Source organism: Vanessa cardui, chromosome 21 (genome assembly GCF_905220365.1).
Source record: "Vanessa cardui chromosome 21, ilVanCard2.1, whole genome shotgun sequence".
Taxonomy (NCBI): Eukaryota; Metazoa; Arthropoda; class Insecta; order Lepidoptera; family Nymphalidae; genus Vanessa; species Vanessa cardui.
This window is the reverse complement of record NC_061143.1, coordinates 2,506,553-2,531,941: the sequence shown is the minus strand read 5'-3', so window position 1 is coordinate 2,531,941 and position 25,389 is coordinate 2,506,553. Positions and strand designations below refer to the sequence as shown.

General features: G+C 32.2%; 1 protein-coding gene across 1 annotated transcript in view; it reads right to left on the bottom strand.

The window, feature by feature from the left end:
* The window catches only part of LOC124538722 (atrial natriuretic peptide receptor 1), a 355,202-nt gene that overhangs the window by 193,873 nt on the left and 135,940 nt on the right, over positions 1-25,389 (bottom strand). The window contains exons 4-5 of the mRNA XM_047115881.1: positions 9,921-10,104; positions 242-447 (exon numbers count right to left, since the gene is read on the bottom strand). Of these exons, the coding sequence (XP_046971837.1) occupies positions 242-447; positions 9,921-10,104 (390 nt within the window). The remainder of the gene's footprint in view (positions 1-241; positions 448-9,920; positions 10,105-25,389) is intronic.

The window sequence follows — 25,389 nt, the reverse complement described above, 5'->3', positions numbered from 1 at the left end:
AATTAGTGCTTATTAATACAAAGTAACGCCACCTCGCGGTGAATAGCTTAATCTAATAATATTGGTGACATCTAGTGTTAAGTAGAGTAAACATCGAGTAACGCCATCTATGTAAGGGTTGAAATTATGAAAAGTCTTTATTGCATTGTAATAAATATCAGTAAAATTACTGAGTTAATATAAAATATAAGTTTGACTTACCGTTATTTGAAGTAAATAAATAATAAGTCTAATTACTTACTTGTGTATTTATATCCGAGGTAGAATTTAAGATTCTCGGTGTAGTTTAGACCGCCATCTGATGTCGTGTCCCAGGGTGTGTATATAATGTCTTCTATTTTCAGATAGTTCGCGAAGGTTTTCATCATGAGGTGGCAAGTTGACTTGCCAGCGACCTCGAGTTGCGCGTCGGGTTCATTTATGAGCAGAAGTTGCCGCCAGTCGAAACTAGATGGCGCGGAAATGATATTGTGTTAGTGCAAAGCCACTCGTGCATAAAACCGTGCAGTACATAACTGCTTTAAAGCAATATGAAAATAAAATGAACAGTATTTAAATATTAAATAACATAACATTAAATAACATTATAATTTAAGACAATATTAAAATAACTAAATCGTTTTTTATTTAGAATAATATGTGAGCATAGTACCAACAATTTGGTATTTCTAGTCTTAATTTTGGTAGAGGCAGCAGGGTAATATAATGTAACTTAATAAATAAGTTACTACGCTAAAGTAATTAATACATGGAGCTGAGAAGAACCAACATATAGAGCAGTTGAATCTTAGCTTAAGTTCAAGAACAAGAACAAATCCTACCGGAAATCAGATTCCTCACCCATTTTGTTAATAGGAAACTTCGTAAGGAACTCTTTCATGTGTCGGATGAAATTCTGCCAAACTTATCTCTACCACTTTATATATAGGTATTTATACATAGACATTATTAATAGTAAAACAAAATTAGATCAACTTTGATAAATTTCCCATTATCCCTTTGTATGATTATGCGCAAGTCATATTTAATAAAGAGATTTTATGTAAAATATTTTGTTACATATACCAACAGCTTAATGAACATTAAACATTGCTTTTACATATATATTATTTAGTATAATCCTTTGAAATTACTAACTAAAACCTATTCGAAGCCTAATTAAAGTACTTCATGATTTTGAAACAATCGAACATCAGTAACGATTATTATTTATTATTATTTAATTATTTGAGGAATGTAATTTTCTGATGCGATATTTCCTGGAAATATTTATGATGCTGGTTTGATTCTTAAAATAATGGTAGCCACGTAGAAATTCTATTACATAATTTTATAATTCTCGATTCTTTTAGTCCCATGTTTTGTAATGTATCCATTTCGCTTCAAAATATCTCTTTTAACCTCTTGGGGATAGTGGATGAAAAGCGGTGGTAATGAAACGATTGTAGTTTTTCCAATCCATGTGGAATACGGCGAGCAGATAGTTTTGTTGTGGGTAAGAATCCCACATAAGTAATTCTTTATCCTCGGGTCTGTATATCCATAGTCTGTATATATTCTCGGTGGTAGGGCTTTGTGCAAGCCCGCCTGGGTACGTAACACCCACTCATAAGATATACTACCGCTAAAGAACAGCACGTAGTATTGTTATGTACCGGTTTGAAGAGTGAGTGAGCCAGTGTAACTACAGGCACTAGGGACATAGCATCTTAGTTCCCAAGGTTGGTGGCACATTGAAGATGTTAATATTTCTTACAGCGTCATTGTCTATGGGTGATGGTGAACTCTTACCATCAGGTGGCCCATACGCTCGTCCGCCAACCTATTTCATAAAAAAGAGGATTCTACTGTGCAGTAAAAATATGTAGCTACTCTGTATCGAGTCCTTATCGTTTCACCGTAAACGCTGTTTATTTAAATATTTTGTGATTCTGATAAGGATGCACATTTGATCACATGCTGAGCTAAAGCCTCTTTTTCCTTCGAAGAGAAGTATTGAAATATTATCAACTTAATAAAAATATTTGAAATATGTGTATATTGAAAAATTATTATAAGTTATTATTTTATTAAAACGTCGATGGTTCTATGAAAGCATTGATAGCGCAATGGTTTAAGGGTTGATTAACAAAGACAAAGGTTCGATCCTCATTATTCGAATGTCGTTCATACTGCTAACACAAACTAGATAGAAATATACCTACCTACATATAAAAGGGCTAATTTTAGTTACATTATAAAAACACGAATTTAACTCAAAATATTGTGTGGAAGAAACGATGGATTGTCTGAAAGAAGATATGGTTAGAAATAATGTCACTTGTAAGATAACGTACGACAGAGAAGTATGGAAGGAGAAGACATGCTGCGCCGAGCCCAAATAAAATTGGGATAAGGGTAGGAAGATGATGATGATGACGAATTCAACTCAAAGGATTATAAATAACAAAAAATATACATATATTAGGTGTATTGTAAATTGTATATTCACAATTTCCGAATGCATCACAAGACATTCTAACAATACTCACAATTTTACTGTGACATATAAAAGACATCTTCAGGTTTATTTCACGAACGAACGTACTTTAACGATTTCAATCATTAAAGTACGTTTGTTGACAATGCGCTCGTTTAAACTGTATTCGAGCGACATCAGGTAGTAGTATAATATTACTACTTGCAAAATAATTCTAGTCATACCACAATATAAGATATTAAATTAACATGATTATTTTTATCATTACAGTTGTTAGGTGACGAATGAAAGAACTATGTTTTAAACAATGTCTTACATATCGTAATAAAACGAAGACAACTATAGCGCGATTTAAAATCCTACTAACGCCATATATTAGTGACAACTAATAAAAATAATTTGATTAACATAAACATGAACAACAGTTCTTATAAACAGGATATTTAGCATGTCTTTAATTTTATTGCTGGAGATCGATACTTCGACTTTATCTACGAGTGTCTTGTTCACGAGACTGAAGTTTGCGTGTTGATGTTGATAATGTTAGAAGTGTGCATATCAGACTACATCTTTTGTCGTACGTTTGATGCGTTATACAACAATTTTCGCGCGAAAAACTATCAATAAAATATAAACTATACACTTTTTTATCTGATGGGTTTATATCGAACAGGATTTCTAAATTGATCGGTTATTAATTAACTAATAAATATCGCTTACGCTTTCCTATGCAAGTTATTAACGCAAAATAATTAAACAAAGTTGGACATTAAATATTAATGAAGTCACTAAATTAACTTCTATTGCATTATGTAATGTAATGTTGGTTGGGGATGTCCCCAATTCATATTTACAACCTTTTAGCCTGTACTTACACTAGCTCAATTACCCTTCAAACCATCAACACGATACAGAGTTGCAGTATGTCGGAATATCTGACAAGTGGGTAGTACCTAACACTTTGTGGAAGGGCGTCATTTAATGTCGTCTATCTGCCATATTTTTTATTTAAGCCAACTTTGATGCATTAATGTAAAGTAAAGTAACAGCCTGTACATTTCTCACTGCTGAGATAAAGCCTCCTTTTCCACTGAGGAGAGGGTTTGGAACATATTCTACCACGCTGTTAAAATGCGGGCTGGTGGAATGCACATGTGGCAGAATTTCAATGAAATTAGACACATGCAGATTTCCTCACGTTGTTTTCGTTCACCGCCGGGGTACGAGATGAATTATAAACACAAATTAAGCACATATATATATATATATATATATATATATATATATATATATGTGCTTCCCTGGGTTTGAACCCGCAATCACCGGTTAAGATGCACGCGTTCTAACCACTGGGCCATCTCAGCTCACTGATGCATTATATTAACTTTTATGACCAGCCGAAGAAAGTCAATATATTTACCGGCATCCTCCAGGATCCAAGCATAGACAGGGAAACGGTAAGCGACTTTGCTTTTTACTATATAATGATATGTGAATATTAAAAAACTTTAAAAATAGTTCTATTACTTTTTTTTTTGCTGATTAAGCTCTGTATATTCTGGTGGACAATATTAATGTTTTTAGGAGTGCTTATCCCTTGTCTTATATCTATTTTTATCCATTAAATAAACAGATAGGAGGACAACGTCTCTCGTTTAAGCTAAAAAAACAGCTGATATAAGACGTCGTATACTAAAGGCAAATATATCCCAACTTCAACATGAATCACTTATAATTTATGTAAATTTAAATCCTCAGTAAGCCCTTTTAGGGACAAAACTGGATTTAGTTTTATGAAGTTTTGATACGCTTTGATCGCTCATAAATATGAGGCTTATGAGAGGACGGAAGGTATGAATCGATGGATTTGTATTAATTTTTGAGGTACAGTCGGGGTAAGAAAAGGTTCATCACCATAAGATCTATTTTCGTGTGCTCAGTATGAGCGATAATCTGCTTTACCGGTCAAGAATGATATATTGCGTCGCAATGATTTGATGTTAAGATTTAAAAGGTACTAAGAGTTAGAGACTTGATAAAGGAATCAATTTGAAAACTGACGAAGGTTTTCTTACTCTAACTGTACATATATATTAATTATATAAATGTGAAAGTAATTGTGTTTGTATGTCGTTCTTTCAAGACCAAATTATTGAACCAAATGTGATGAAATTAGGTGTGAAGCAAGCTTGAACTCCAAGGATTTAGGCTACTTTTTGCCTAACACAAGCCGCGGACTATAGGTAACTAGTATAACACTATATTGAAGATAAAAAGCGTGGATTTCATATTGGTTGATTTCTTCGTTAGATATTTCTGTATATAATTATAATTTATTGATATACTATATCTACTGATACTATTTTTATTGGATGGTGTTTCTGTGGAAAAGACATACTAGGAACTACTGCCATCGTAGTTCCCAGTAGTTTAGCTTAACATTTAATCCAAAACTGTAACATGTCTCAAAAGTACTTTAATCACCCTAATATTGACTAATCTACGGATACAAGTTTGTAATCCTATATATAAAACAATTATTTATGGATAACCATTTTAGAAACCCAGATGAGCCGAGATTGTCTAGTGATTAGAACGCGTACATCTCAACCGATGAATTCGGGTTCAATCCCAAGCAAGCACCACTGTATTTTCATGTGCTTTATGTGTATTAATAATTCATCTCGTACTGATGGTGATGAAGAAAAACATCGTGAGGAAACATCTGCTTTCACAGAAATACTGTCACATGTGTATTCTACCATCCCGCATTGGAACAGCGTGGTGGAATATGTTTCAAACCTTCTCGTCAAAGGGAGAGGAGGTCTTAGCCCAGCAGTGGGAAAATATACAGGCTGTTGTTTTATGTTACAAACGATATTCGCACAACCACGTACTAGAGAAACTCGACAGACGTTGTTCTGTCTTAAAGATTCATTCGTGGTTACTGCTCCGCTCCTCAGGGACATAAAATGATGTGGAATAACGTATCACCTATCTGAATAAATATCCTCCCTACCACTAAGATAATATTAAGAAATATTAACTTTTCAATTTTATCACATAATACCTGCTCTAGCCTTTATAGCCTATTCAAATGGAAGTATGAAAAAAGGTAAATAAAACTTAGGTTCACGTATTTCCTTCGATTCTTAATAAATCAGCTATATTGTGCATTACCGACAATTCTTGATTAATATGCCGTTATTTATAATACTACTTTATTTTTTTAATTTTCTTCCATAATTCTAATAATAATAGTGAATATCATAGATTAATCTCGCTCTCTACCAATGATATTGCGTCAATTGTTGCTATGAAATGTTTTTTCTTTGGTTTCTTTCCTGTTGTGGTTGGAATAGAATATATGTGATTTTAGATACGCAAATGCATAGCATGAAGAGCTTACATGGCCCAGTGGTTAGAACGCGTGCATCTTAACCGATGATTGCGGGTTCAAACCCAGGCAAGCACCACTATACATATGTACTTAATTTGTATTTATAATTCATCTCGTGCTCGGCGGTGAAGGAAAACATCGTGAGGAAACCTGTATGTGTCTAGTTTCATAGAAATTCTGAAAAAATTAAGCACGTGAAAATTCAGCGGTGCTTACTTGGGTTTGAACCCGCAGTTATAATAATCCCAATGTCTTCTGCGAGCAATGGCTCCGACACTAAAAATATATTTGCGAACAATAAATTAAGGAAACAACACTTACATATACTACATACCATTATACTCATACACATTTCTATCGACAACAGTTTCCGAATGGAGGCGACAGGGTAAACATGTTTGTTTGTGAAACTGGTGTTGCCATTTGAATTAATTCGAGCCACCAATCAAATATCTTTATTCATGTATGTATGATACGAAACAATGAAAAAGTATGATATGCATGTAATACTCGATATTAGTTTTAGATCAAGGATTATCTCAAATTGAGTTCAATAAAGTGCAACTTTTCATCATTACATAGTATAAAACAAAGCGACTTACCTATCTGTTCCTATGTAAGCTTATATCTATAAAATTACGCAATGGATTTTGATGTGGTTTTTTTTTTATATATAGAGTGATTTGTGAGGAAGGTTTTTGTATATAAAAAATGTACAGTATAGTAATGAAACAAGAAAAATCTGTATTACATTTAGTATCAGCTTTTTAAACGTACAAGGATCGTTAGTATTTCTATATCAGTGTGTATTTTGGCGAAAAAAGATCATACTTGAATATGACGTGTTGAAAGCTATTTTGTTGTTGTAAGATTATTTTTTCATCAACTAAAATAGTTAAATAAAAGAGCAAGGCTTATGTAGTGAATTGATAATCAAAGCCGATGCTATGACTGCATTGGTGACAATATATTGGGCCAACAGTCTCATTGGTTGCATCTTTGAGTTGGCCTATATTTCATTAGAATTTACTAACGTAATATGGAAGTGTACGTGCCTTTGATAGCATCATCTGTGTAACCTCTTCTTGGTTGAAATGGATTAATCGTCCACATCGAATTTTTAGAGTTTAGGAATAAATAGGGCATGGCATATGCTTAAACTTGGACATACTTAATTAAATTTAGCAGGATAGCATTAATGGAATAAATGATGCATGAATAAACATTGTAATACTTAATCATCATCAACTCGGTGGTAGGGCTTTGTGCAAGCCCGTCTTGGTAGGTACCACCCACTCATCAGTTATTCTACTGCCAAATAACAGTACTCAAGAAATTGTTGTGTTCCAGTTTGAAGGGTAAGTGAGCCAGTGTAGTTACACTAGGGACATAACATCTTAGTTCTCAAGGTTGGTTGCACATTGGCGATGTAAGGAATAGTTAACATTTCTTACAGCTTCATTGTCTATGGGTGATGGTGACCACTTACCATCAGGTTTCCTATATGCTCATCCGCCAACCTATACCATAAAAAAAGTTTATTTTTTTTATCACTATAGCGTAGTTGTTACCCGCGACTTTGCTAGCGTTTAAGGCTTGTTTGCTCAATAGGATTCAAGATTATTCTATACCAAATAACATCAATATGTTCAGAGATTTGTTGGTGACAAAACTATAGACAAAGAGAAAGACAATTTCCAATTAAAAATTAGTATGAATAGAAAATAAATAACAAAAAATCGAAGGTAAATCGAAAGCATTCCCGAATGAATCGAGAAATCCAACTTGACAAATATTAACTTTACAAGACGAGTCTATTTAACTTACAGTTTGTTCAGACAGATACCGTTAAGAATTGACCCACTACCCTTAATTGAATAATAAAATCAATGTACATAAGAAAATACTTTCTTTTCAAACCTGCGTATTTCTATTATTGTAATGAATTCTTTCTTTTCCAAAGAACAACAACAACAAAAACAGCCTGTAAATTCCCACTGCTGGGATAAAGGCCTCCTCTCCCTTCGAGGAGAAGGTTTGGAACATATTCCACCACGCTGTTCCAATGCGGGTTAGTGGAATGCACACGTGGCAGAATTTCTATGAAATTTGTCACATGCAGGTTTCCTCACGATGTTTTCCTTCACCGCTGAGCACGAGAACAGCAGTGCTTTCCTGGGTTTGAACCCGCAATCATCGGTTCAGATGCACGCGTTCTAACCACTGGGCCAACTCGACTCACCACTGGGCCATCTTGACTCTTTCCAAAGAAAGGTTACTGAAAATATTACGAAGAGCCAGGATCGTCAATCCCTTGCCGTTATCGAATGAATTGAGGCTGTGTTTCTCTTCTAATCATATATCTCTGGCTTTCTCATTAGTCTTGTGACTAGCATATTGGCTGTTAACCTAAAGCTCTCGGTTGAACTCAAGGCCTTGTCAATAAAAAAATTGGGGTTTTTCTGTTGATATCTCGTTCGAGAAATAGTTGCAATTCAAAGTTCGAGAATTAACAACTTTAACACTTTCGTGCCTCATAAACCTTAGCCTTATTGTAAACCGATTTTGTAATTAATAATTCTAATACTGTTGTTTTAAGTTATATTTGTATTATTCATATAATTTCTCTCTTATTTTGGAGCTTATGGTTTATATGAGAATTACATGTCGTTTGAGCGTAGACTTCAATTTAAGCACTTACAAAACCTGAGCTGGTCAATGAATGCGATTGCTCCATTGGTTCATTAATGACAAGAACCATCTCTCAAGTAAAACGTATTTATTTTATTTCGCCTTTATTTGAACTCCAAGTATTCTCTTAAAGTCACCACCACCCATAAATACATTGGCGTTGTAAGAAATATTAACAGTTTATATCACCAATGTATCACCAACTTCAGGAAGTAAGACGGTACGTCCCTTATGCCTATAATAACACTGGGTGGCTCATCCTTCAAACTGGAACACAATCTTGGTTTAACCACCAAGTTTGGGTGTAAAATATATATTTATTGGAGATGGCCTAGCACAAAGTACTGCTAATAAAGTGCCAGAAATATTAGTCGTCTTAAACATTAGTCATTTTTCTCAATCACCACAAATATTTTCATGGTTTTTGAATGTTTTTATGACTCGTAGAACTATTCTCCTACTAAATATAGTCTTGTCCAATTTATACCCCGAATAAAAATATTTATTCGAGTCAAGTTCCAATCACCACTTTCCAAGATTAAATTGATATTTGATATCTGTTCCACACCCAGTGTTACTTACACAGTAATTACTTAGAAAAAGGCATGATATGAAATTCCAAAAACTTGAATTTCAAATATTCCAAATACAAGACAAATCGCTCACCATGTTTTCATACAACATATAAAATTGTAAGATCAGTTATATAAAAATGTAAGATCAGTTAACGGGTTACGTCTCAACTCTCAAAATATATTTTAAAGAATACTCACTTTTGTAGCTATTAAAATACATACAGCTATTTAATTATATTCGATTCTGTTAGCTAAGTACCTATAAGGCGAATATTTTTATTGTATTTATCATACTATTTCAATTTAGCACAAATATATTTCTTATTAAATATTTTTTAATAAATAATGAAGGCACGTCAAAATTGTTCAAATATAATAAAATTTAGCCTACTGCCTCAGATCGATATTGTGGTATTTTTTTTTTTAATATGACTTTGTTTAAGTTATGTCTCTCTTATAAGTTTTCCCTCAAAAATATAACTAAACCTAACCGAACCCAGTGCATAGTGTGACCGATGTGCAATTTTTTTCCACAACCAACACCAAGCTGGACATGTCCAAATGTCACCCAAAATGAAAAACAATAACAGTTCAAAACTACCTACATTATAATCTGCCCTCAAGATAAAGCAATTGTATTATAAATTTATAAAATGCTCACCAATATCACAGTATGGAAGAGTCACGATTTGGAAAATATCTTCGTAATCAGCCATTGTTTGCCTTTTGAAGACTTACCTTAATTAAATTCTATAACATAATTTAAAATACTCACTGTCTCATGACATCTATCAGGAAATAGGCCAAGTCCTTGAACCCAAGAGGTCCGGCTCGCACCATCATATAGAACTCATCCTGGCACGTCTGTTTCGGATTCACGAAGTCAAATGTAAAACCGCCTGTCGTTACTAGAGGAGTGCCGGTGTTACCCAGGAACTTTGTTATTCGAGCCACCGATGCTGAAAAGGAAATAAATGTGAGTACCTTTTGTAAAGATTTCTTATCGGCATTTTTTTTTTAAATTTTGAAAATGTACCACTAACCACTGGGTCATCTCAGCTCAGATAGATAAATATCGAAATTTAATTAACATAAACTGTGATAAGACAATGAAAAAGATTGTATTAGAAAAGTATTGTATCATCACCTGATGAAGTGTTATATCAGCACGAAACGTTCCAAAAAATACAGACAATATATTAACAACAACATGTTTAACCAAATACTCTAAACTCAAACACAAGTACGGATCATAGAGGATCTTAACTTTATCGATATCGAATTTCGTATTTTTGCGCTGTCATAATTTTCTCATAGCCGTGATTGTGTTTTATTTTCTATTCTATAGCTGTCACTTCGCCAAGATAGTCTAGTTATATTGGTGACATTAATTTCCGAGCAATATCTTCCGACTCGTGGTGTTAAATAGTATATTTTTATCATACTCGTCAGCATTTTGTTACTATAAAGAGGGAATTTAAGACGTTGAATGAGTAAAAGTGTACGAACAGCGAATAAAAACTATTAATATACAATGAGGACAAAATGTTAAGAAAAAATGCGATGATTGAGATTTACAGAAAGATCTAGAGGTTTTATAACCCGCCATTTCAAAACTTAACATTTTGAATACTAGCAACCCACCCCGACTTCGCAATGCAACAACAACAGCCTGTAAATTTCTCACAGCTGGGCTAAGGCCTCCTCTCCCTTTTGAGAAGAAGGTTTGGAACATATTCAACCAGGCTGTTCCAATGCCGGTTAGTGGAATTTACATGTGGCAGATTTTTTATGAAATTAGATACACGCACGTTTTAACAGGATGTTTTCCTTCACCGCCGAGCACAAGATGAATTATAAAAACAAATTTAGCACTTCACATCGCAATACTGATACAAAATATACTACATCATTTGTTTATTTACAACATTATATTAGACACTTTTAAAATTATCAGTGTTTTTTAAATATATGATTCATGTATTATATAAAACTTTCCTCTCGAAACACAATATATATTAAAAAAAAATACCGCATCAAAATCCGTTGTGTAATTTTAAACATCTAAGCATACATAGGGACAGACAGTAAGCGGCATTGCTTTATACTATGTAATGATAGTAATACTGATGATATGTCATACAATCTCAATTATTATTTTACTAAACAACAATTCAACTTTTTTACAGTTTATCAACAACAAACCGCAATATAAGCAATCAAATAAAAAAAAAACTACATAATATCAGTTTTTCAACAAAATAAAAGTAAAAAAACATAGTGCTTAAGCCATTAGTCCTGCTTTGAGCACTAAGTTTTCTATTGAAAAAGTCTGTTTAATTTCCAAGCAATCATTGAAAACTAATTTAGCTACGAGTGCATTTGAAATGATGAAAGCAACAGTAGCGAATGCCCCGTCGCTTGGCTAAGACCTCTTCTCCCTTTGAAGTCACGAACATCCTTAATTCATCTTTCCTTTCTTATCATTTCATGCAAACTAAACCAAGTAATTTTCATTCAACTTGTCTTTATTAGTTACAATAGGACGCCGATTATCCGAATTAATTAAGGTCGATTCGGAAAATCCGACATGAATAAACTTTATTAAGTTTAAAAAACACAGTCCCACAATAATATTCACATGAACGATTCGATCAGAGTAATTTACAAACCTATCAGGCCGTTAAAAAAAATTATAAAGAATAAAAATTCTTTATATTACGCTTAGGACCGATTTATATAATTGGCGATTCGTTTAATCGACGCTCTGCTGTATATAATGATGTCCATCTGACTGTGCTATGCTTGAAAAAACAATGGCAATGATACATACCATTCGCAGAGGCGAGTTGATAACTTTTCCATGTATTCACTATCATGTACATTTAGATTAGACAATAGTATTCATGATACATGACGTTATTATGAAGAGTTAATCATCAATATCATCATGATCAACCTATATTATTCTACCGCTGGACGTAGGCCCCTCTCAAGGCGCGCCACTAAACCCGATCTTCGGCCCTTCTCTTTAACCTTCTATCAACCTCCTTCGTACATCATCGCCCCACGGCGCCATGGGGCGTTCTACACTACACTTGCCGAATCAAGATCTCCACTCTGAACCTTCTTGCCCCAAGGGCCATCAGCCCTTCCACATAGTGACTGGCCTACTACCACTTCATCTGGCTAATCTTATGAGCTATGTCGACCTCCTTCGTTTTGTTACTAGATCATCTCAATATTGATTTAATCCTTATACAACGAGCTCTCTATAGCCCACTGAGTGACTATAAATTTGTGGACCAGACGAAGGGTCAGAATTATTACAGTATAGAATATAATACAGAAATTCTGTTGCTTCTTGAAATTGTATAATTGCATTGGATTAATTCTCGTAGGAACACATGTTGTCTAAAATAGACTTCAAACTACATTAAAATTTAACTAAGCGAACATCTCAGGGAATTGCTATTCTGTGATATTCTATTATAATAGAATAAGCTTTACTATACTTAGAATATAGTCGTGAATACCATGGGGTATATACGACACTTTATTGTCTATCAACAATACCAAAATACTTAATAATGTTGTCTTCGGAGTAGTGTAACTGGGTATATAACATCTTACTTCCCAAGGGTAGTAGCGCATTGGCGATGTAAGGAATGGTTAATATTTCCTACAGTGCATTAGGTGGTGATGGATTATGACATTTATATATGCATATAATAGAATTGGAATGTCTGTTTGTAATATTTAAATAACCGCTATGTACTTAATTCATATGTATTTACGGTATATATACCAAAATAACAGATTTTAAATTTTTGTTTGTCTGTTCGTTCTATCTATATAAATAAATATATTTATAAACCTTTAATTAATATGAAGCATTAATATTTATATTTAAAAGATATTTTTAGTTTCATTCATACTGTTTGTGTCTGATGTGTTCCACTTGACATCGAGTGTGAAGTTTATTCCAAATAAAAATGATAAATAGTAAGACACCACTTAGATGTAGCGGCAAATTTAATAAAGCCGATTACTGCCGATTTCTACAACCAATAGAAATAGCTACCTTTCGTGCCATTCGACGCTATTCGTCGCTATAGATTCTCGCCTCAGTTCATATATATATATATATATATATATATATATATATATATATATATATATATATATATATATATATATATATATATAAAAATGAATCAAAATGAATGTCAAAAAATACAGAATGTTTTTCGAACATATCATATGGATATTATCGCATGAATTTCTATGAAACTCCCTCGATCTTTATTATTTAAGGTATAATATATTATTGAATGTACAATGAGCCCAATGATATATATATATATATATATATATATATATCATTGGGCTCATTGCCCATAATATATTATACCTTAAATAATAAAGATCGAGGGAGTTTCATAGAAATTCATGCGATAATATCCATATGATATGTTCGAAAAACATTCTGTATTTTTTGACATTCATTTTGATATTTTAGTCTAAAACATAGTAAAAAAAACATTTCATAAATAAAAATATCTTATAAAATATTAAGGATACGGAGAAAATTCGTCTTAATGATATCTTTAATAGTAAATGGATTATTGTTCAATCTTTATCATCATCATCATCCTCACAAAGCCTTTTCCAAGTTGATCAAAATCTCCTTCAGATCATCAATCTGACTACAATAATGAATCCCAATAAAACCTTGTTACACACACAAACACAAATACACGTATAAGATTATAAATGAACATGGGCTTTTTTATTATTTGTTACAGTTATTAAATACCGGATATTTACCAAGTTTTTTATTTTTAGTCTCCACCAACTGAAATTAAAAAACATCGTAAATATCCCGTATTTAATAACTGTAACAAATACACGTATTTATGTATTGGTATTTTTTTATAACATATGTCATGTTATACGTCATAACACAGTCAGAATATTAGAAATATCATTTAGCTTTATATGCCACATGTATATTTAATTTATATACTACATATGCCCTTTTAGTTTCCAAACTTTTGTCCTGACTTACAAAAAATTATTGATGACCTCTGTGGTTGAGTAGTGTGCACACCGATTTTCATGGGTACACCACTTCGATTCTCCGCCGAGTGGATGTAGAAAAGGTCCATTAGTTTTCCATCTTATTTTCCATGACTTTTATTTTAGCTACTTACATTGGGATTAGAGTAATGTATGTGATGTTGTCCAATGTTTATTTATTTTTTATTATTTATGTTGGTGAGTTAAGCTCCAAACAGGTCCTTACAAAGAGATTTTAATCAAACATTAACTGCTTGTGACTGTTATATCATAATACCTGCCTAACCAATTAATATCAACCATTATCTAAATCTTTTGTTACGTTATCTTGTCTCGTAAGCTTTAAGTAGGTAATAAAAATATCCATTCGGATTAAGAGGATAGCTGACTAATAAATACAATAATAAAATAGACTTATATTAAAAGACATTATTTTTTTTTTTTGTCTCCTACTTCACTGTATTTATGCTTCATTGATTGATTGAAAATATTCCACCACGCTACTCGCAAGCGGGTTGGTGAATTCGCATGTTGCATAATTTCGTTGAAATGAAATATCAAGACAAATGTAGGTTTTCTCCACCAAACACGATGTGAATTATAAACAAAATATAAACGAATAAAAAATCAGTGGTTCTTGCTAGATATGAACCTGCAATCATCGGTTAAGATGTTCTAGTACGTTGATTAATATGTACAAAATTTGGAAATAAGAACATAATGATATGAAGAGTTTAACAAAATCAAAATAGCGTCATTTTACAATTAACTGAAGCTACGTTAACACAGCGGGCACTCTTTGAAAAAAATAATATTGAGCATTATTTCGAACAAGGTACGGGTAATGATGGAGCAAAGAAATATTTCATTTGATTTCAAAATTTTCCTTTTATTTGTTGTTATTACATCCCGAAATTTAATCCTTATTAGTGACACAATCAAATAAACCACATAGGTTATATTAAAAAAAACAGGTCTAACTGGACAATAGATTTTTCAAATTTTTTTTTTTAAATATATTGAAAAATTGAGTATGGGACAAGCACCTCTTCCTCTAATAGGAAGAGAGGTCTAAGCCCCGTCGTAGATCATTTAATAGCTTTCTATTATGTAATATCTATAAATGATATTTTGGTTCTGTATTTTCTATATATATTATGATCTATTGGTATCTTTATTCTCATGGTCAGAGAGAGTATGTTTCAAGGAAGGTTGTTACCTAAGCCTTATCGTACAATTTAATAAATTGTATAATTATATAACAGCAACACATGGCCACATTTGCTAGTAAATAAATAATACATGTTAAGATACTAGTGGTCTGCCCGCGAAACTTCTCATTTATTCAAACATTTTTTTGTAATAATTTCTAAACCTATGATTGTTTTTTTTTTTTACTTTATTTAATCCTAAACTGAACTTACTAAAATTATAAAACATTGTTTAAATATATTTTTTTAATTTAAAATAAATAGTATACATTAGTTCAGTTAGAATTGTAATTTATCGATAGGAATTTTCTTTAACTTTTTTACGTTTGGCCTTCTTATTAAAGCACATAAATACTTAGATAGTCAATGCAGAACCAACATTTGCGACTATATGCCTTGAAGTGTGTTCAATTCAATAATAAAATCAGGCAAGAATCATTACATAGTATAAAACAAAGTAGCTTACCGCTGTCTGTCCCTATGTCTGCTAAGATCTTTAAAATTACGCAAAGGATTTTGATTTGATTCGAGAGGAAGGTTATCGTATATAATACGCAGACAATTTAAAACAACACTGATAATTTAGAAATTCTCTACTATATTTAGTACCAGCATTGCACCCGTGTAATACGATAACAGTCTTGCCCAATGTCCAACCAGAAATAAATGTTATACGCGCAAATCACTAATGGCCAATATCCAAAGCATTTTAACTAATGTTTTCATTAGAAAACATCGTAATCGCCAACGCTGCTCTAATTGGAAATCCGACACTGTACTGTCCCATCGAAATGGTGTTGATTGCAATGTAAACTCAATTATATGAAGAGGACCTCCGCCCTTGACGTAGCGTTCTAGGAAAAATGACACTCTAATTAACTTTCAAAAAGAGATCACTTTTTGTTTCAAAGACAGAAATGATAAATGACGTCAAGTTTCCGAAACGTGTAATCGAAAGGTTTATTTTCTTCTTTGCTATTAAGAATCATATTTTAAGGATTATACGAAACAATATATATTTTTTATATGATTTTTGACAAACAAAAGGTATTAACAGACATATACGATATCTTTTATTATAGAATTCTATACAAAAAAATAAAAATGTTCAAATTTTATTTGTATGTTGTAATTTGTCATTTTTAATAGTTTAACTATCATTCTCAGTGAGACTGAGTAAATTACAAAAACACGTGGATGTAAGCTAGTAATATACATATTATGTGTGTTTCTAAACAGCGCTGACTCTGTCACGAAGTTGGGAAGATATTAATATAATATAAATATTATTATAATAAAAAGAAATTAAGTTCTAAAATAAATAAACTATAAATATACGGTATCTGGTCATGTATGGTATCAACTAAATAAAATACTAAAAAAAATAAATAATAAAATACTTATACATATCAGAATGTATATCAACTATATATAGAAGCAAGATTTTAATTTAGCATTTTTTAAAATAATTTAACCAATTATGAATTTATAAAATATGATCTAAACGGTTTATGTGATTAATCTTATAAAATTATTATTATTCATTATTATAAGTTCTTATTTTTATGCAATATTATATTTATTTTATGCCTTCTTTACATAGTATAAAAAAAAGTCACTTTTACTGTCCCTATGTCCTTTTGTAAGCTTTAATCTTTTAAACTACGCAACGGATTTTGATGCGTTTTTTTTAATAGATAGAGTGATTCGAGAGGAAGGTTTTTATATATAATACATAGACAATATAGTTAAGTAACAATGATAATTCAAAAGTATTTCATGTAATGTCGTAATTTTTTTTAATTTTTTGCGCTTTCATTGTAAACGTTGGCTAAACCCTACTAGATAGATCAAAATAATGTTCTACAGAATTGTACATCTCAAAAATGTCTACAAAAAAGTCCGCGATGGTATATGTCTATCTCTTTTTAGAGATAACCCACAATAAATTTTTTTTATCTTTTATTTTTACGAGGAAAAATGGCTTATTTTAGAAGCGATTTTGAGCAATATAGCATTAATCCATATCCAATTAGGTACCTTAAATAAATTGTGCATTCAATATGGATCAATATGGCCCTTTACAGCATTAAATGAATATTTTCGAAGATATTAAAGTTTTAAAACGCACGGACATAGCGGTTTGTATTTCCTAATAAGTGAAAAATGTGTACATATTACCTATTTGTTATCACTACATCGTATAAAACAAAATTGATTCTCGCTGACTGTCTTTTCCTGTCTATGCTTAAATCTTTAAAACTACGCAACGGATTTTGATGCGGTTTTTTTTTAGTAGATAGTGTGATTCGAGAGGAAGGTTTTTATATATAATACATAGACAATATAGTTAAGTAACATTGATAATTCAAAAGTTTCTCATGTAATGTCGTAAATTTTTTATTTTTTTTTTTGCGCTTTCATTGTAAACGCTGGCTAAACCCTACTAGATAGATCAAAATAATTTACTACAGAATTGTACACCACGAAAATTTCTACAAAATACTCCGCGATGGTATGTGTCTATCTGTTAGTTATGATCCACAATAAAAAAAATTGGCATTAATTTTTTACCATATTGGCTAATTTTCGTAGCACTTTAAATTTAGTGGCAATCGGACGCGGTTATTATCGGAGCTGTCTAGCGAGGAAAATAACAATAGTTAGTAAATAAATAAAAATTTTAACAAAAAGAAAAAGAGACTTCAATGAAAAATATGCACTAAAATGTAATAAAAATAATTGCGTATTCAACATATATTTTTAGAGTCCTCCTAAGTAAAATGAAATGAAAAATATAAGACTACTTAAAAGTCGATCTACGATTATATACTGTAGTTATCCTATAAAAGTTAGTTTGTAAAAAACACATATCTTAAAGTATATCGTATTGTTTTTTGATAGACATACTATGGGGTTTTCTTGGCTGAAGTTTTTTTTGCTATTTTTTAATAGATAGTGTGATTCAAGGGGAAGGTTTGTGTATATAATACATGAACAATATAGTAAAGTAACACTGATAATTTTAGAAGTTTGCAATGTGATATCTAAAATAAACAAATTCTGTAGTATATTTAGTATCAGTATTGCAACCGTGCGAAGCCGGGGCAGGTTGCTAGTTATATAATAAATCACGAGAAATTATTCCGTAAAATTTCATTAAATTTGATTAAATCTAAAAGTTTCGTTCGCCATATTGAATCAAATTTAATTCTGAATAGAAAGCAATTATCAAAATTATTTCACAATTGAATACAATATCGTGTAACAACCCGAATTTGAATCTGAGGCCGAGTTATAATTTGATTTTAAAATATTTTTATCACAATCATAAAAACCATTTATTTGGTAGTAGTAGTAGTAGGGCTTTGTGCAAGCCCGTGGTAGGTACCACCCACTCATCAGATATTCTATCGCCAAACAACAGTACTTAGTATTGTTGTGCTCCGGTTTGAAGGGTGAGTGCGCCAGTGTAACTACAGGCACAAGGAACATAACATGCTAGTTCCCAACATTGTCAATGTCTTTGGGTGATGGTAACCAGGTGGTCAGCATGCTCGTCCGCAAACATATAGCATAAAAAATGATTAGATTCTCCCGACACACTGGCTGTAATTTTATTTATTAATTCCTAGTTTTGCACGAGGCTTTCCCCTTTTAATAGAGGAAGGGAAGGGAGGTGCCCTCAAAGGTTTCTGTTGTAAACAATTAAATTGCCTCATCTCGGGGTTCAAATTTGCTCCATACGAAATTTCGTGAAATTCGGTTATGTGGTTTAATCGTGAAATCTCAACAAACAGGCAGACGCACAGAGTAATTATAGAGTAAAGATTTATCAGGAATTCGAAATAGTTTTCGATTTTGTCGACCGCTTTTGTTGACCTCCTATAATGTTCCACGCGCTCGAACTGCCTTTTATTTTATGATCTGAAGTTTAGATCTTTATTACTTGATGTTACGCTCTGGATTGGACGACTTCCAGAAAAAATTTGGCGTAGAATTCGAAAAAAATAAACGTCACTAATATTTATTTAACGCCGAGCCAGCATTCATTTAGAAATAAAAAAGAGGGGTTTTTTGTGATGGCTTTTTATAAAATTTATCAACACGCCTCAGGGAAGCTTGTAATATATAATAGTGTCATATACGTAAACCGCATTTCACAGATTACCAACTATTAATGGGGTCGAAGCGAAGCGATACTTCCATACTCTTAACTGTACCCGTGGAAGCATGGGCTCCCTTTTCGTCACGGTATCATGCGAAAGCGATCACGTGGCGCCCACCGAAAAGACGGATAGTATCTCTGGTTTATTAGTAGGTATTCTGGTAACCTACCAGGGCGCACTCGGCGTTCAGGGCACCGGTAAGTTCCACATATCCTCCCTCTTCCACCTGGGAAAAACGCGTGATGCTTTTTTCCAGCGAGATCAAAGGAACAGGTCAATAGGTTTTTTTTTAATTAATTTAAAGTGGGGTAATGCGAATTTCGACGTTGAATATGGACACTAAAATTCCTTATCTCTGCGATGTCACATGGTATTACCTAAATCATTCGTTCTTAACACATTAAATAAGGAGCATATTTGAAATCAGATGGAAATATTACAGTGAATGGATCGTATGAATGATAAGACTCGTTCAATTTCCATATAGAGTAGTCTAAACGCATACAAAGCTTTGAATTGCAATTTTGATGCATTATACAACTAGTTATAATGTTAAATTAAAACTATAGAATTCTGAACATGTTAGCTGACTAAAATAGGATGTAAGGCGATTCAAAAAATTTTACCAGTTTATTATTATAGTTTAATTATGTCGGATTACGATGATTATAAGATGTAAAGTTATGTTAATCATAAAAAATTGGCAAAATACTTGGAGTAGTGTGTAGTATACACCTCGCCTCATTGCCTCCATTGCTGACAGGAGGGCTGGTTCGTTTTTTGCCCAGAGGATCGGAATTGCGATTTAACGGGGAAATGCTGCTAGTATTCTTGCCACCATTCCGCGCGGTCAAGATTTATACGGTAACTAGTTTTAGTTCATATTTGTATATATTTAAGCATTTAATATTATTAATTGTTTTTTAAATGTTCATAAAAATAATAAGTCATAAAAAAGACCAGCCTCAACGAAGTTGCTTCGCAATAACAAATATTCGTAAATTTTATATATGAATTATTAGTATTACGAGCTGTGCCCGACATCTTGTATGCATTTGAATTTAATAAATAAAAATTGTAGCGTAAGTTAATCCTTATTATATCAGTTATCCCCCAGTGAAAGTCCAGTTAAAATCGGTCCAGCCGTTCTAGAGATTAGCCGGAGCAAAGAGATAGACAGACTAAAATTGTAAACAAATATTTATTTTAGTATATGTACCGTGTATACAAAACACATATATATGCATTGAGTAAAAAGAGCTATTTTAATATTATAAACAGACACTCCATTTTTAGTATCTTCACAAAATTATAAAACAAAGTAGCTTTCTCTGTCCCTATGTCCCTTTGTATGCTTAAATCTTTAAAATTACGTAACGGATTTTGATGAGGTTTTTTTAGTACATAGAGTGATTCGAGAGGAAGGTTTTTGATATATACATGGACAATATAGTAAAGAAATGCTGATAATTTTAGATTGTAATGTGAAGTTGTAAATAAACAAATTCTGTAATATATTTAGTATCACTATTGTACCCGTGCGAAGCCAGGGCGGGTCGCTAGAAAAATTATATAGACGTTTTAATAATGAAACAACACTTGTCAATTACGCAGGAATAAAGTCTTTGTTATATGAAAAAAATAACTAACTTAAGCTCCAATTTGTGGAGTTTCGAAGTAAATACAGTTGCTTCTGTGGAATTTTTCTAAATTGTTTAATGAGAGAGCCTAATTTTAAACAAAAAATATGTATAATATTGCTCGTTCACAAATTATAAATATATACCTTTATATACCTAGACTTACTTATAAAGTACTTGTAAATGAATTTAAAGTCAATAATGTCAGTACTATATAATATATTGTAGTACAGATTCATACAGTTAAGACGACTATATGATGAATCTATACATATAATAAAATTAGTGTGTGTGTTTGTTATATTAATATAACTGCTTTTTACTAAATCCATATTTATGTATACTACCATATACCAAAATAACATTTTCTTTCAGTAATACCTAATATTTGAAACCGCTGAAACGATTTTGACGGAAATTTCACTGGGAAATAGCGCATGTACTTAGGGGTTAGGGTACTGCAATGATCTTTTGTTAAATTAACTACTTACATGACAAATGTTTGGTGCTTTGGTCATGTAATTTACATGACAACTGTGACGTTATGTACCTTATACCTGTACCACCAATAACAAAGATACACTTAGTGTAAATATATTTGTTTAGTACGTGAAAATTTGAAGAGTAAAGTATGTAAGGAAACCAGCATGACTTGAAGAAAATGTTCACAAGTGAATTCATCGACTAAATAAGGTAGCGTGGTCGAGTTAGGCCCGAAGCCGGCTTAAGCGTTATTTGTTGCCAGCAATGGCATTTACGATGTTTTTCTTGTTAACTTGTTTTATATTAACATTTCGACTTCCTCTTTAGTTTCATGGTTAGCTGTAAGCCTTTGGACTTTAAGGTCCAGAGTTCAATCTTGTTATGTAATCATTTACAAATCAAGTTCTTACAAATTCTCAAGGAAAGGTAAATGGCTTGTAACTATCCCATTGCAGTCCATTAGGATGAACTTTTAGACCATAGTTTTTTTTTATGGAATAGGTGGCAAACGAGCAGTAGGCTCACCTGATGGAAAGTGACTACCACCGCCCATGGACATCTATAACACCAGGAGGCTTGCAGGTGCGTTGCCGGCCTTTGAGAAAGGAGTAGGCTCTTTTCTTGAAAGTTCACGTTCAAGTCCACCGCGATGCTCCAATACGAGTGGATGGATATATATTTGGTGGTTTTTCATTGACAATAGTAACGCAGGTTTGATAAGGTGACCACTAGATTCATTCGCAACCACATCAACACGGAAAAATTAATCCACAATTACTGTTTACTTTGACTGTTTAGGTCGAATTGAGGTCTTATAAGATGGAGCGAATATTGAATTCCTTTACTCAATACGGAAGCATTACACTTACTTATGAATAGTCAAACTACATTCCCATCCTGTACTATCCTGTACAGTTGGTTAGTCTGCCATAAAAATTGTGTCTGAAATCAGTTAGGATGACATTAAAAATAATTGAATATACGTTTAGAAAAGGATTTGTATTTCTTTTGCGCCCGCGTTACATATGTTTGATTATCTGTACAACTCCTGTATGATAATAAGATGTAATAGTAATAATTTTATAGTCCGTTGAGAAGTTAAGACGTGAATAATATATAACAATCAAAAAAACTTTTTTTATTTAATTATTATATTAGTAAGGTTAATGGATGTTACTGTGATGCACTGCTATATAAAAAAAATATTTTTACATTCCGGATTTCGGAGCAAATTTGTACGCGCTTAAAACGGTTAAACAATTTTATTAAAAAAATATAAATTATTTGATATTTTCGAATTTCGAAAACATTCACTTTGAGTAAATGGACAAAAAATTAATGAGATCTGTCGATCGTGAAGAGTGTAAAACAATATAGTAATAAATTTAAAAATAGAATTGTTTTTTTTTTTTTAATTGGAAGCTTACTTAAGTATTTTCCAACAGGGTTCTGAACTCCGTTTCCTTAAAATTAACGATGTACATAGTTTGCTTGTAACACAATATTGGAAAATAATTATGAGGTCGATTTTAATTGATACAATCAAAGTTATTAAAAAAAACTAACCCGTCTTTATTTAGAAGAATATTATATAAGTCCATATTATTATACACATTGGTGAACATTTTATAAAAACAAGAAGAAGATAATAAAAATATTCCATATTCCGTAAATAATTCAACCTTTGTCGAGTCAAAGTCGTATTCCTAGAAAAAAAAATATTTTAAATATCGAAGAGATGTTTTTTTTTTCAAACGCCTTTTACATATGATAAAGGTAATGTCGGTGTTATGTATTTAATACAGGATAGATAATAAATAATTAATTAAACCTCTTTATAATCACTCTCGGTAAAGCCTACTATTCGAACCCGTAAGGTATTTAAAATTTAATCTTACAAAATTACTTGAATTTGCTTCAGAAAGCCTTCTTGAATAATATATATTTAATATTAATATTGATTATTAATATTCATAATGATTGAGAAATACTCGATAATAAATGAAAATGATTACAATTATTTAAATTAACAAAAGAAAATTCATTTTATGACTATTCTATCTGTTTTGATAGGATTTCACTGTCGTGGTCACGAACTTTCGACCACGAGTTTGAATTAAATCAAAATCATGTTATGCTATGTTTTGTCTTTTTTTAATTTATTTTAAAAAGTTTAAATTACTCTACTCTTCTTTTTCAAAGAGCTGAGATGGCCCAGTGATTAAAACGTGAGCATCTTAACCCTTCGGGTGCCTGGTGGGTCTGACAGACCCGTCACTTCAAAAAATCAACGATAACTTTTAAATTTTCGGAGCAAACCCGCTGCACTCCTGAGTAGCTTCGCGATACAAACTAACGGCTATTTTGACTACTCTCCCGCTGTCCACAATGTACACCCATCCGAACAATACGCATTTTGTGTGGGCTCGGGTCTCAGGGACCCGACCAGGCACGCGGCGTAACTTTTAATCTTTAAGCTATTATTTTTGTTTTGGCTCTTTAATTTATATTGGGTGGTAAATTATGTGTGGAAAAAATATGAATACAGTTATAATGGCTGGGCGATTAATAAATGATGAAATTCGCCCAGCTTTAGAAAGAAATTTTGAAGAAAATGAAGATGAGGATGTAATTTTTGATGAAAGTGAATGTGAGTCCGACACATGATTCTGATGATGACAAGGAAGAAGTAAAAGTCTATAACTAACCAAATAACAGTGATATCATATACACAACCAAATGAAAGTGATTTATATGTCCCAGCCATTATGTAATTTTGGTCACAGATCAATATATAAAGTTCTTGATTATTATTTCTGGATTCTCAACACTACTGGCATAAACGCAAAAGTTAGTAATATGTTAAACAATTCTGATTCAATTACAACTAGAAGGAACTTTATAAAAAAATGGGCATGGTATTGACTGCTCCACATCAGACTAAACGACGTAATAGTTGAAAGAAACAAAATCTTTACGTAAGAGAATCAGCTCTCATTTAGGGGAACCCTCTGAGCCACCGACCAAAAGACATGATGCTGGTAGAAAAATGTGTTGTTATGTATGTCCTAGCCAAAAAGATCTCAAGTCTAAATACATCAGTGCCTCTTGCACAAGTCATATTTGCTTGGAACACGCAATTTTCGTTTGCGAAAATTGTCACATAAATACTGATTAGTTATAAGCAATACCTTTGTTACTTTGAGATCAAAATATAATAGTTTGTAAGTTGATTAATTAGTGCCTTAAATTAATGTGAAGTCCGATTGTTGATCGCATTTAAAAAGTTTGATATTGTTGATTTAAACATAAGTGTTTATTTTTATTACGTAAAAATAGAGTCTTTTTAATTTTTTTAATGTGACTTTGTAGAAGAATTTTAGTTTCATTTTATTTTTAATTCATATAACTAAACAGCTCTAAAATAAATATAAACACATTATTTGGCGTTATGACTAATGAAATAAGTAAAAAACAAGCATTTTGTTACCGGGTCCCACAGACCCACCAGGCACGCCATGTAAGTTTTACCCACCAGGCACCCGAAGGGTTAACCAATATCTACCAACCGGTAGAATCTACTTTCCGAACTGGTAGTAGCTTCACTTAATTGTAAAATGACGATTCAAAAGTGCTTATAAAAGCCTACTTGAATAAAG